The 14158-nt window shown below is 31.9% G+C and overlaps 1 protein-coding gene across 1 annotated transcript in view; it reads right to left on the bottom strand.

The window, feature by feature from the left end:
- CREBBP (CREB binding protein) overlaps positions 1–14158 on the bottom strand; it is a 164088-nt gene that overhangs the window by 28059 nt on the left and 121871 nt on the right. Inside the window, exons 16-20 of the mRNA XM_051967730.1 lie at positions 13697–13883; positions 9344–9462; positions 7397–7636; positions 6102–6190; positions 252–332 (exon numbers count right to left, since the gene is read on the bottom strand). Coding sequence (XP_051823690.1) covers positions 252–332; positions 6102–6190; positions 7397–7636; positions 9344–9462; positions 13697–13883 — 716 coding nt within the window. The remainder of the gene's footprint in view (positions 1–251; positions 333–6101; positions 6191–7396; positions 7637–9343; positions 9463–13696; positions 13884–14158) is intronic.

The raw sequence follows: 14158 nt of genomic DNA, 5'->3' as shown, positions 1-14158 counted from the left end.
ACATCTTGAATTACAGTAGAAGACATTGTGGTTAAGGAAATGTGAAGAGATGTTACATTGAATATCTCTTAATTGTTTGAGGGAAGAAGGGGGCATACACATGGTAACACATTTTAATTAAAACACTGATGGGATCTCCCTTTTATTATACAAATAATCAAGTCAGAGCTAGAAGAGAATATTTGACAAGGCTCACTACATATGAACTATTATACCATTCAATACTATAGGAAAATCATGTCAGTACTTACGTCTGGGGCTGAGAAGGGTCGTCACCCAGGGTAACATTCTCCCCCTGGATCTCTGTGAAACACTTCTCACAGAAATGATACCTGTCAGCAAGAAGGCCATACTTGGGTGAACTGGTCCATCATAACACACAGCCACCCAAGCAACGAAGCCACCAATCAGAGCAGGGCAGATCACCACGACGAAGGGGGGGCGTTGTTGGTTGATTGATGGGTCAGTGAGGACAATGAAAAGGAACAGAGGGGGCAGGTGGGGAAGGGCAGGATTAGAGAACAGGGAAGGGAACAAATAGCACAGACATAAAGGTAAGACGCAAACACCAAGACAACACATAGCAGAAAGCCAAGGCAAAGCATTGATTAGCATTCGGTCTCATTTCATACATTACAGGCCATCATCACTAACAAATGATAGATTGTCAATCAGATTCAAAGACTTGTAATGATTTGCAGGATGCTGTTAATACTAAAGTTGTGTGTGTCCTAAATTTAGGAATTTGAAGTTTGTTATTATTTGTAAAAATTTAATACTCCAGGCTTTGAGATTCAACAAATTTGCTTTGAACAGAATATTCTGTTTAGAATATTCTGATGAAGGGACTAAAAAAGTAAAGATTCAAAACAGCTTTTGTTGTTATTTGTTATACAAAAAAAAAAAAAAAGAAAAAAGAAATTTATGCTTGAAAAGCAAGCATTCCATAATTTTATTACCAATCTTAAGCCAGAATTTTAATAATTTTAAAATGTATGAAAATGTTGAACACCCAGAACTGGTTTTTGCTTTTAATAATTTCATTAATTTGGTATATACAATTAATATAACTGCTTAGCTCATTGGATAACAATACAAATGAAACCAAATCCATATTCTAGACAAACATTTAACAGAAATGCAATTGAGAGGGTCAGAGACTTTCCAGCCATTTATAAAAAAAAGTATATGTGTGAAAAATATTAATATATTGTACAGGCAATACAATATATATATATATATATATATATATAAACATGAACAATCTCTCAGGGCTTAAAGTTAAATTCTAAACTTTAAGAATTTTGGTCCCATGACCAATCAGTAGCCAATCTGAGATACTCAGCAATCTAATGCTGTAACTTGGTGGCGATCCAAATTAAACAAATTTAGAATATAATTGTAAAGTTACAATCTGCATTTGAAAAAATTATCTGTTACACAATATTTTTTTTTTTCCTTAAGATGATCTGGAGCTTGGGCCCAAGTTGTCAAATAAGGACGATTAAAAAAAAATTACTAAATGTTTGGAAAGGACATGATTTAAAACATGAATGAAAAAAATAAATAAACAAAAATGCAGGTCAGTGCTGCAATAAAGCAGGGTGGGTTCACAAGAATACTGTCAAAATAAATAGGCTTAATGAAGGTGAATTTTATGAGCAAAGAATGAGGATAAGGCAGCAACGGCAGCACAATCAAATGCAGTTTTAGTGTTCAAATGCTACATCTAAAAGATGCTAAGAACAATTAGTATTAATGACACCGTAACAAGACTCAGAGTGCCACACTGAACCAACAATTGCAGGATGAAAATACGGCAGCTTAGAGGTCCCCATTCACTCACTCACATACACATAGCTACAAACTATTGTGATGAACTGCTTTCTTATGCTTATATTTGTGGATATGTCATTTGTAGATTCTGATTCTATTCTTAATGAAAAATAGCAGACATTCTTTGTCAAGCTAATCAAATGTAGCCAATAAATAAAATGTAGAATTTTTAAAACATGCAAAACAATTCATACTTTTCACACTTGCTTGATGAGGAAGGAGTAAGAGAGAGGCGCTGCAGGCAACATTAGCATTAGTGAAGATTACAAATAAGATCTTTCTTCCAAAGGCATCGCCTACTTATACTAACTCAGATTTAAAATTCTGCCAAGAACATGAACTCTGGCCAGGAAAAAGAGAAATTAACTTTATTGTAAAAAAACAAAACAAAACAAAACAAAAAACCCCCAAAATAAATAAAAAACCACTATCTTCATTTTTATCAATCATCTATAGCAATACCCTGCCTAGTCACTCTTGTGAACATGCTTACACATCATGGAAATAAAACCATACTGAAAAAAAAACTTGATTCCTTTAATACAATTTTCATGTAGAGAATGGCATCACTATCACTAGGCAAGAATTTAGCAGTAATGAAACTTCAAACTGACTCACTGAAAGCCAGTACACTATGGTAATCCAGAACTCTGTCATCAAAGGTTCCCTTATTTACAAAACAGTAACTGGAATTAAGCATTCTAATCCTTTTTTTTTTTTTTTTGACCAAACATACAGCCATTGAGAATTAGTAAAAACTGAGAACTAAATAGCTATCAAAACTATATTGCTTAAAATAAAATTGTCATTGAAATTAATGTAAATCTGAGTGATTTCAAAATGCAGTTAATTAACAGACATTTTATGTTTGCATTAAAAGCACACTAAAATAATTTAATTCAGTTAAATAAAAACTGAGAAGGATAAATTATTATCAATTCCTTTTACCAAATGATCAAGTTGATGCATCATTAAAATAAAACAAAATGTAGAGTTGCCAGTGGACTACAGATATTGAATTGTGGGCAGGCCCTCTCGAACTCTCTACTTTGAACCTGCCCAGAAAAAATTAAGATGGCAAAAGAACTGAATCTAGAGTGATAGAAGCTGAAACCTAGGAAGAGACTAAGAAAGCTGCCTGCTGATTTCAGCAGAGGCACAACAAAGATATTTCAGAAATTTGATAATCTATCCTCTTTTAAAGTAGTAAAGGGAAGCTGCACAACAAGCAGAGAAAGGCTCAGAGTCAATTTGTAAATGAAGAGCCTAGATGACATAATACAATTATTTTATGAAAAGTCTAATGAATATGTATAGAAAATATTTAACTTAATCTACTATAATATATATGTTGTGTATATGTGTGTGTGTGTGTATATATATATATATGTGTGTGTGTATATATATATATTTGGAAGTATATAGAATATATATATATATATATGTTGGTACCTGAATAATGCAATTACTTGGTGGCAACCTTGGTTTAGGGAAAATTTAACTGAAGGCAAGTTTTCAAATGCAGATTGTTCTATATATTTGTATCTTATTTGTATTTTCTACCTTAAAGTGGAATAAAACTACTATTGTAGCTAGGGATCACAAAACTACAAAGTAGAATTTGTGTTTCATCTTTGTGTATCATTTATACATAAGGCACTACTAATCTGAATTACTTTTAGACCTTTGTAAAAATGCTTATGAAAAAATGAAAGTGCATATTCATATATTAATATGTTAGAGCATTTCTTGATTATTTAAATCAAGAGCCTCTCTTTCAGTTCTTAGTACCCAAAAGATTAGGATTCAGAGAAGTTAGACTCAATTGTTAGAAATAATATCACAAAGTATCATAAATAGGCAAAGCCGAGAATAAAAATGTAAACATAGACAAATTCTCATTGTCTATCAGGAACACTATTTCCTGAAATAACAAAATATTAGACTTACTAAAAAATATGCTGATGACTAAAATGTGAACTTAATTCAAAGAAATAAATTCTATATTCCAAAAGAGCAGAGTCTCAAAAGAGAGCATTTCCATACATATCCCCAAATTTGGGTGGAAAGATTATTCTAAAGAACTGAATATGATAAAAGCATATTAAATGCGGATGTCATAGAAAAAAGTATAAATAGGCCTTTCATAGGATTATGAAGCTGAAGGAGACTTTAGGGATCATGTGGTCTTCAGAAAAAGAAAACTGAAGTCTAGAGAAAAATGAAGTCATAAAAGGAGGGGTAAGGAGCAGAAAAAGATCCAAACCATTAGTCCTCAAAAGACAAGTCAAGTGTTCTATCAAACCAAGCTAGAGATACTCTTAATAATGCTGTGCTAATATTCTTAACCAATCAAATAATAAACATTTATAAGAGCTAAGCACCAGATTAGGAACACTCTGTCAACATATCACTTACTAGTAGAAATATTCTATTCCTTCCCTATTATTTCTATAAAGGGGGGATGGGGTGGGTAGTGAAGTAGAGAGGTTTTGAATTTAAATAAAGTCAGTCTATGAAAACTGAATAAGTAGTTCAAAATAACAGTGTCAAAGGAGTATTCACAGTGATTTGAAAATAGCTTTAAGTTGTTTAAAAAGATAAACTTTAAAAAATAAATTTAAACCATTATATAAATGGCTTCTATAGTAGATATCTTTATATGTCTGGATCAATGGAGATAGCAGCAGCAAAAACACTACCTGGTTGGTTTCTTTTAAATTTACTTTGGTTTAACTTAAACTTATGTTTCTTTAAAAACTCATAAGGATCAAATGCACTTTTATTCTCATTTTACAAAAGAAAAAACTCAAGGCTAAATGGAGCAAAGTGATACCAGAAAACTGGTACTAGATTCTTGAATGTGCCATTTCTTAGTAGTGTTTTTTCCATTATTCCAGGCTGCTTTTCAATTTTTACTTTATTGATAAAAAGGATAAAACCTATACTGAGAAGTCCAAAAATATGAGTCAAAATATTATGAAGTATAGCTGCATAGGTCAAATTTCCAATTATATTATCCTTCAATGATGTACTTATGCTTTGTCAATATGCTAAAATTTCATTTTAGTGAGTAATATTTGAAATATGTAGTCTAATAATACTAAGACATATTTTTAATAGAGATATGCTTATAATAACAGCATTTAATGTAAATATGACATATAGCACATAGAAGTTATTTTTTCTGGAAATTTTTTTCTGGAATTTTATATTCATAAAATTTGGAATAAAATCAAATTGGTAAAAACAGTTAACTCAAAATCCCAGCCAAGGATCATTTAGTCCTAAACACATTTTTTTAAACACAATACGAAAAGGTCCAACTCTCCAAACTAAGGTATTTGTTACCTTTTTTGACAAAAAAAATTGTTATTAATGCCATTTAAAATAAAAAAATCACTTAAAATACCCATTTATTCCAAAGTCAATGCAAAACCTTACAGTAGAAATGGATAGCAGAAACCTATCCATCTCTCAAAAATAATTTGGTTCTAGTTTCAAAAATGGGAGGCAAAAAGATCAACAGTCCAGATTTGATTTTCATTATTGGATATCATATACCACAATAATAATAAATTAAAACACATTGGAAAGTAAGTTTAAAATCTTAAAATTAAGTGTTTGCATGATGTAAATGTGTGGATAACAAGAAAGCAAAAGTGTGTGTTTATAAAACATATATATTATATATAATTTTAAATATTCCCTCAAGATTTTAGTTTATTTTCTCTAAAATGCTTTTATTAAAAATAACTGCCTCTCAAATACACAATCTCTAACAACCAAGACAATAACAAAATGATTATTATTAAAAGGCAATATATCTAAAATTTTTTGTGATACTTATTTAAAATTTAATTAAAAGTATACTTTTCATTGAAAGATAAAGGCTTCTCATTTCTTCACTTCAAATTTTACCGAAGAAACATAAAATGAACTTAACCTCCACTATAAGCTTGTTTTTTAACAAATATCTTGAAATGTTTTTTCTTCTTAAATTATTATATTTTTAAAAGATGTGTCTTAAAAATGAACATCATTTTAAAGTAGTGAATATAGAGTTCCAAACTTGAATAACTTTTACCAAAAAAAAAAAAAAGTGTTAAAAGCTACAGAGGGCATGTGAGCTTAATGAATGACAGTAAATTAAATTTTAAAGTGTTTCTGTCAAATGTTATCTGTCAAGATTACAAAAAGATGAGCATGCTTTGTCACAGGATCTAATTTCCTCAAAATATGCAGGAAAACTGCTGGGTGCTTACCTATTCTGATAACTGTAGTAGGCAGCATCTCGAGGAATTGTACATAGCTGCTTACCATAGCAGCACAAGGTCTGTGGAGAGAACTCATACTGCAAAACAAAGGAGAGAGAACTAAAACTTTACCACATTTACCTCCATTGCGTTGTTAAATTGACTTTAAAGATTTAGATGCAGCCAAGTACATCTGTTAAAATTGTGCACAGTGCTGAGAAACTTTATAGAAAAGTGGATTAATCTAAATTATTAAATGCCAATAAGTGAAATTGGGTAAGGGGTCAGGAAGAATAAGCATTGATAAACCAAGTACTAAATTACAATTTAATTTCTCATTTATTCCTCACATCAACCCTGGGAGGAAAATGCTCCATACTATCTCCATATTGTAGATGAATAGACTTGAGACAGGGGTTAAGTCATTTGTCCACATAGCTAGGAAGTACTGGAAAATAAGATCTGAATGTAGATCTTTTTAATGTTAGGCCCAGTGATCTATCTATGGTGTCACCTAGCTGCCTCTGTCCTAGTAACTACAATTAATTTTTCAGTGTTTCATCACTTTCAGAAGAAATTTAAATGAGGTAGTCAAATTTTAAGTCTATATTTCTCCAGACTTCTTGCCTTGATAACAACCAAATTCTTCTCTAACCAGTAGCTTTTCAAATGATTTTGCTCTAATTAGGGACTGTAAAAATCTCTAACACTGGTCACCCCAATGGAAAATCAGAAAATTAATCAATTTGAAATTATTGAGATGACCTGCACCAAAGAAAATGCACAAAAGCCATTATTGAGAAAATATGATGGAGGTGGTAAAAAACAAACAGCCAGATAGACAGCCATAGTTTACAAGAAAGGCTAAAAGGGTTAGCAGAAGATCTCCAACATGTTTGTCAGATTTTCTTAGGAGAAGAAGGGTAAGAATTATATAAAATGAGAAGGGTTGGAAGCAGTTTATCCATACTAATGACATAAGAGACTCTGAAATACCTAAAGAACTTAAGACTTTAGATATGGAAGGGAACATTCAGTAGTCCAATACTCCCATTTTATAAATGAAAACTCCAGAATTTTGGAGAAAAACTCTTATTTCCTGGATTACATACAGGTTGTAGGTAAGAATTTTACATACAGGTTTATGAATATTTTCCCATTTTTCTGAGATATGATGGGATTTGAAAAGTTTTCAGAGCCAATCTAGTTAACTTTGATCTTTATAAATTTTGCCCGTATGTCTTAAGGGATGATGTTTAGCATGACTATTTAAGTTAATTTTGTGTCAATAAATAAAACCGTACCTTGCGTCCACAGCAGTATCCAAGGGACTGCATAACAGGGTCAATTTCTTGTTCGAAGACCTCTGCAAGTTTAGTACAAAACTTATAGACTCTGGAAGTCTTACGATTGTAGAGCCAGGCATTGTTAAACATTAACCAAACATCATCCACATATTGCCAAGGCTCTTGGTACTGCCCTGTATCCAATTTCCTCTTAATGGTGGAAAGATCCATAGGGTTCTTCACAATGTCAAAATAATCCTTCAAAACACAAGAAAGATTGCCCTCTTATTGTTAAGATTACCATATGCATGACATCCATGATAGCCATACTGATATCCCTAACATGGAAGTTAACAGTGAAAAACTATATCATGTGAAATGGAACTATAAAATAGCCTCTGTTGGATGGAGTTTTCCAAAAAACTTCAATCAGAACTGGCCATTTCAATGTCGGAGAGACACATTTTCCATTTACCATGATTCTATGACAGTTCCAAATGTCCATCTCTCCATAGGGGAAAAAAATGGAGGAAACAAGCATTTACTAAACAGTACTATTCTAGAGCACTGCGCTAATCACCAAAATAATATTACAAACATTTCACTTGATCTTCACAACAGAACTAAGAGGAAACAATGAGCATCTCCATTTTGCAGTTGGCCTAAGGCAGACAGACTCAGCTAGTAAAGATCTGAGTCTGCATTTCTGACTACAGGGTCAAGTTTTATAGTCATTTTGATACTTAGATGGCAATACTGCAATAAAAAAAAAAAAAAGACCACACACACCATAACAATTTTACTTTTGGTAGAGAGAAAACTATGTAACCAAATAAAAAAACCAAACCAAAACAAAACAAAAAACAAAAGCCCCTCAACAACCTTAATTTTTACTGTAAAACTGAAAATAATTACTAGACATCAGAATAACATTTTTATTTTAGTAATCACTTGAAAGAAAAATATCAGACAAAAAACAAAACAGGAAATTTAAATAAAATTAATAAGCCTTTAATTAAAAATTTATCATCTAAAACAAAACTAGTCAAAAGTTTAAAATTTACTTTTCAAATTTTATAAAAAATGAGATATTTCATCTTAGCATAACATGGAGTTGTAATAAAAGAGAAAATGGAATGTCGATATCATAGTCATTCTACAGCAGAATTTGATTTGATATAGAGAATTTAACCAATAAAAAGACTTTAAAATCTCTCAAAATCAACGCTGTTAAGAAAGTACAAATCTACTCCCATGAAACAGCAAGGAGATGCCAATGTATTTTGAATCAAACGAATATTTCATTTTAAAACTTTTTCTTCTTTTTTTTTTCTGGTGAGGCAATTGGGGTTAAGTGATTTGCCCAGAGTCACATAGCTAGGAAGTGTTAAGTGTCTGAGACCAGATTTGAACTCTGGTCCTCCTGATTTCAGGGCTAGTGCTCTATTTACTGCACCATCTAGCTGTTCCCATTGTTAAACTTCTAATCAACTTTAGAAACACCTAGAATAAAACCAATCATAAATTCCATGCCCTAACAAATGAAAAGGAAAGCAACTTCTTGATAACTACTTGAACAAAATTCCTTTTTTTTTTTTTTTTTTTTTTTTTAAATAATAGCTTTTCTCTCTTTTTTCTTTCTTTCTTTCGCTGAGGCAATTGGGGTTAAGTGATTTGCCCAGGGTTGCACAGCCAGGAAGAATTAAGTGTTTGAGGCCACATTTGAATTTAGGTCTTCCTGACTTCAGGACTGGTGGTCTATCCACTACACCACCTAGCTGCCCCTAGTTTTTTTATTTTTGAAACATATATGGATAATTTTCAACATTCACTCTTGAAAAAGCTTGTGTCTCAATTTTTCTCCCTCCCTTGTCCCACTCTTTTCTTTGATAGCAAGATGTTAAAATCATATGAACAAAATTCTTAAATTCTTAAAATGAGAATGCATTTTTAGTGTCAACTCACTGGAATTCCTAGGAGCTGGGGATCCACAGGCTGCCTAAAAGGTAAAGACTCTGGATCTTGGCGATACAATGCTTCTAATGTAGGCATGAGAGCCTGTCGCAACTCTTCTGGTTTAAAGACTAGTGGGAAAATGACAGAAAAAAAAAATCAATGCTGAAAAATGTTTGTTTAAAACCTTAAAATTAAATAACATTCTTAATGATAAAAGTGAGTCACTCAATTAAACAATATTTTTAGATATTTAAGTGCTTGGTTTAATGAAATATTGACATGTAGAACACAATGCAATATATTATTTGAATGTAAGTACTAATTAAACCCAATAAACCATTCCTGAAATTGTCTACATGATGTCTTTTCAAAACTTTTACTTCCAAAATAAACCAATGAGTTTCTAGTTATAATAAGTATAACTTCCATTCCAATGCTACAATTCAATCTTCTTATAACTTCTGTTCTTTAAAAATTGTACCGAAGTCATGACGTCAAAGAGAGCATAAGTTTAGCAACTTCATGGAAACTATTTTATCATTCATTGTTTATTGAAGTAAAGCTCAGAGCTTCCAAGTTGACATCCTAGATCAAACTGGGTGATAATTAAATGCATTTCAATAAACCACAGATCTGACTAGGTCTTTAAAAGCTTCACTGATAAAGCTTTCCAGTCTCTAGAAGTTGTTAAACCTAAGCTACTTAATATAATTTTCACTTCTAGGAAATTTGTAAAAACACTAAAGCTGCAAAAATATTAGGCCCATAAAAATTTTCATCTACCTGCTATTAGTAATTTTTGGTACACTGAGTTATTGTATTTTCTGTGGCTCTTCCCCACAAAAATAATAATATAAGAATTTAATTGCACAAAATGCAGGCAATTAGTTTAAAAATTCAGGATTTCAAAACTAAACCAAAAGATCAGAAGCAGGGCATATTGTATTTGTTGGCATATTATATAGGAAAGCAATCTCATTTCCTTTAATTCCAAAAAGGTTGATCTGATTTTTCTAACACCTAAAGTAATGGGGTAGGAAAAGAGGGGTATTAGTATTTGCATGATATAAGTCAGTAACTGAAAATCAACCAAAAGATTCATCAAACTATCTTTGGTAGTATTAAGCAAAGCAGTACATATATAACCATGTCACAAAGACATGGGTTAAGAACTGCATCTGACAAATTCCTTCATTCCGTTCCCATGCCCAAGAAGCGTACCTTTTTTGTTTGCTGAGACTAGTCACTCTATCTTGTTGGAAGTAAGCAACTGCTCAAGTGTCATCAGGAAATGTAACCTGCTGAATTTCTGAAACGTGTTGGTTTGCCTCTACTTAGGCAACCTGAGGGCACATCACAGTCGTGCAGAACTTATGAGGACACCCCCAAGAAACTTAAGTGATTATAGCTCAGAACTTCTCAATTGCAGCAAGCTACCTATTTCAGTCACCCAGGGGAGAAAGCAGTTGTTCTAATGTTTATATTATGTGACAGTGAAGTTGAAATCCCTTATGTCAACAAATAAATTCTTGTTTCGATCTAAACATTTAAGTTCTGTACTAAACTTTAAAGTTTCCTATATGAAAATAATGAAGCATTAAGTAACTTCAATAAAAATCTGAAAACAGCTGCCCAGTCACTTATTAACTTTTTCTTGCTATTAAAATATAGCTATTAGCCAAATAGAATCCAGAATGCTTTTATGTGAAGTAAGAACAAAATCAAATTTGACTGAAATTAAGCTTAAGGGTTTTTCCTGTACCAAATAGAGCAACTATATATCACAACTGCTCCTATTCACCAACTACATATCATAACTGCTCCTATTCACCTTGCCTAAAAACAAACTTATATAAGAAGCCTGTTTTTTCAGTGTGTGTGTGTATATATCATTTTTAGGAGCAGAAGATGTAACAGGGAGTGCAGTGATTTATGTTTGAAAACAATACAGTTCCTATCACCATGAACATGAGGTATAAAAATTAGCCATGTTAATTCGCTCTTATAAAAAAGGGAGCAAATACAAAAAACTGCATGTAAAGTTTGTGATAGGAAAGCTGTCACTCTTTTCATTTCAATAAATACTTCTGAAAAACCTATGTTATATAGATAGCCTCAGAAACTAGTTAGCCCTGTGACACATGGACAAGTCATTTAAATTAGTTTTCCTCATTAATAGTATCTGCCTCCCAGAATTATTTTCAGACTCAAATGAGATTTTTGTAAAGTGCTTAAAAAGTAGGCATGACATAACTGGCAAATAAAAATAGTAAGCAAAATCAAAAAGCTACACATGTTCATCTTGGATAAGAATGGTAGCAATAACAAACAGAAAATTTTGTTTACTTTCTGTTTTCAGGTTTTTTATTTTGAGCTTAACTAGCTTCTTCAATTTCAACCTATCCAAATAAATTTTTGTTAAGTTTTCCTCAGCATAGTTGCAACTGATCTTTTATGTGTATTTTAAAATAGTGACTCCCTACTTTGACTGTTCTATTCCCCTATTTATCCTGTATATATTTATCTGTTAGTATTGTCCTCTTAGAGAAAACTGTGTGGCATATGTAACACTATTATAGAAAGTAAAACCTAAGATTTTGTTTTCTCCCTATTAAAGGGAGAAAAAGAAATTTCTAACAATATGTCACAAATGACTCTAATATAGCCCTCACTTCCAAACTCCAGTTGACTGGTTGACTCTTAATAAATGCCTTTTCATTCATTTATTAAACAGATCACCTGAAATCTCATTTTTTTTATGTTGACAGATTGTTTGGTACTTAACATCTTCTCAATTCTCTCAGCTGCCTCTCCATTCTGACTGATGGCTAGAGAAGAGAGGAATGTATTCCTCTCAAAATCTTCCTTTAAGAGGGTTCAGAATTTTGCAGCAAAGTCTGTTTTTCTTCAGCAATTGGCTTGGTTTCTATTCCATCTCTCCAGTCCCTTTTCTGCTTCCTTTTCTGCTATCTTCCCCCATTAGAGGCTATGAGATACTTAAGGGCAGGTTCCTCCCATCCCCTTATTAATATTGCCAGAGCTTAGCACTGTGTTAGGCATAATAACATTTTAAATGAACTGAAATCATTGCAATTGCTTATTGACATTTTCACTAGTTCTAGCAGCTTAAATTCATTATATATCTAAAAAGACACTACAGTTATTGTCTCAGTCCTCTCTTGATTCAACTATTTTAGTCAATGATATCACTATTTTCTAGTCATTAAGAATTGATATTACAGATTTATATTAATTCTTTAATTTCCTTGCCTAAGTCACCAAGTGCGTTTTCTTTGAAATGCCTGTTTTATGTACCCAATTCTTTCGAGGGCCACCCCAGCTTTTATCAGTCATCACATGAATGGGCTGTTCTCACTAGTTCTAAAATGCTCATTTTCTCTCCAGTTTTTCAAGCCAACATGCATGTTACAAAGTTATATAACTTTGATCAGGGCATTAGAGGCTATCCACTATGTAAATGATGGCATTCAGCTTAGTCTAACACTGAAGAACCAATTTTCAGGACCTAACCTTTAAAAATTTGTTTCTCACTATTCTTTTTTCTTCTACTCTAATCCAAATATTACCTATCCTAGAGAGCCAAACTAAAGAGTTAACTCCTTCATGAAACCTTCCTTGATAAATCTAGCCAAAATTAATCTTTTCCTTTCCTGACTTCTTACAGCACTTATTTTTATTATGACTCATTTGGCAATCATATCATCCCTTATGACAACTCATATCACATTCTTCTATTACTATTTAACAATTTCTTTATGTCTGTATGTTATATGTCTTCAGTTGGATTATAAACACTTTGAAGGCAATGATTATATTCTATTTTTTTTGAAAATTCTCAATGATCAGTTCTGTGCTTTAACATTAATGTGTTAGCTAAATACATAATGAATAAATAAATGCACATGGCAGTATAAGGAAGAAAAGGAATGTCATTTAATCCATGAAAGTGTTCACTACTTACAGGCAAAATTTATAGTAAATTTTTCTCATGAGGAAAACATTGTGATTAGCAAGCGTTATCAAGATGTGTTTCCCATATGGAAAACAATAATTAAAAAAAAAAAAAAAAAAAAAAAAGAAAGAAAATTGGTTTTACTTCTCTACCATGAATATTTTCATTAATAGGGAACAATCCAGTTCTTTAATATATTATCTATTTTCATTAATAATAACCTTCTAGACAAATGAAATTATCCAGAAAGAGAGGCGTAGAATAGCAGGTGAAAGGACAAAATAGCAAAGGAGATGAGAATATTTAATTTTCCTAACTTCTAATCCTTAGATTGGATTTGCAGAATACTGTGACATGAAGTTTAATGCACCATCTCTAAATCTACCTACTTTTTTTACGAGGCTGAGAAGGTGATGTAGACTGGGCAGTTGCACCATTATTACTATTCTCCTCTTCCTCTTTAGACTCCACTTTTATTTCTGATTTCTTTTCTTCAACCTCCATTGGTTCCTGTTTGGATTCTGTTACATCACTTTCTTCTTTTACCTGGGAAGACCCCTGCAAATCCTCCTCCATCTTGAGAAAAAAATAGAATTGTAGAAATAAAAACAAAATTTTAGACAGATTTTGCAAAATCTATGTTTGTAAAAATTTTTCCCCAAATAGAAATTTTTCATCAAGTTCTATAGAACCACGATCACAGATTCAACATTTTTTATAGTGAAGATATAATGAATTACATTCATGACAATGTGCTCTTATTTGTTCCTATCAACTCTTAAAATTTATGACACTCTCTAATCTCTCAAGACCTAGTATTACATTATTTTAAAAAACCATATGCTACTTAT

The sequence above is a fragment of the Antechinus flavipes genome, chromosome 1, assembly GCF_016432865.1.
Source record: "Antechinus flavipes isolate AdamAnt ecotype Samford, QLD, Australia chromosome 1, AdamAnt_v2, whole genome shotgun sequence".
Taxonomy (NCBI): Eukaryota; Metazoa; Chordata; class Mammalia; order Dasyuromorphia; family Dasyuridae; genus Antechinus; species Antechinus flavipes.
Note: the sequence above shows the minus strand (reverse complement) of the source record. Positions and strands in the feature narration are given on the sequence as shown.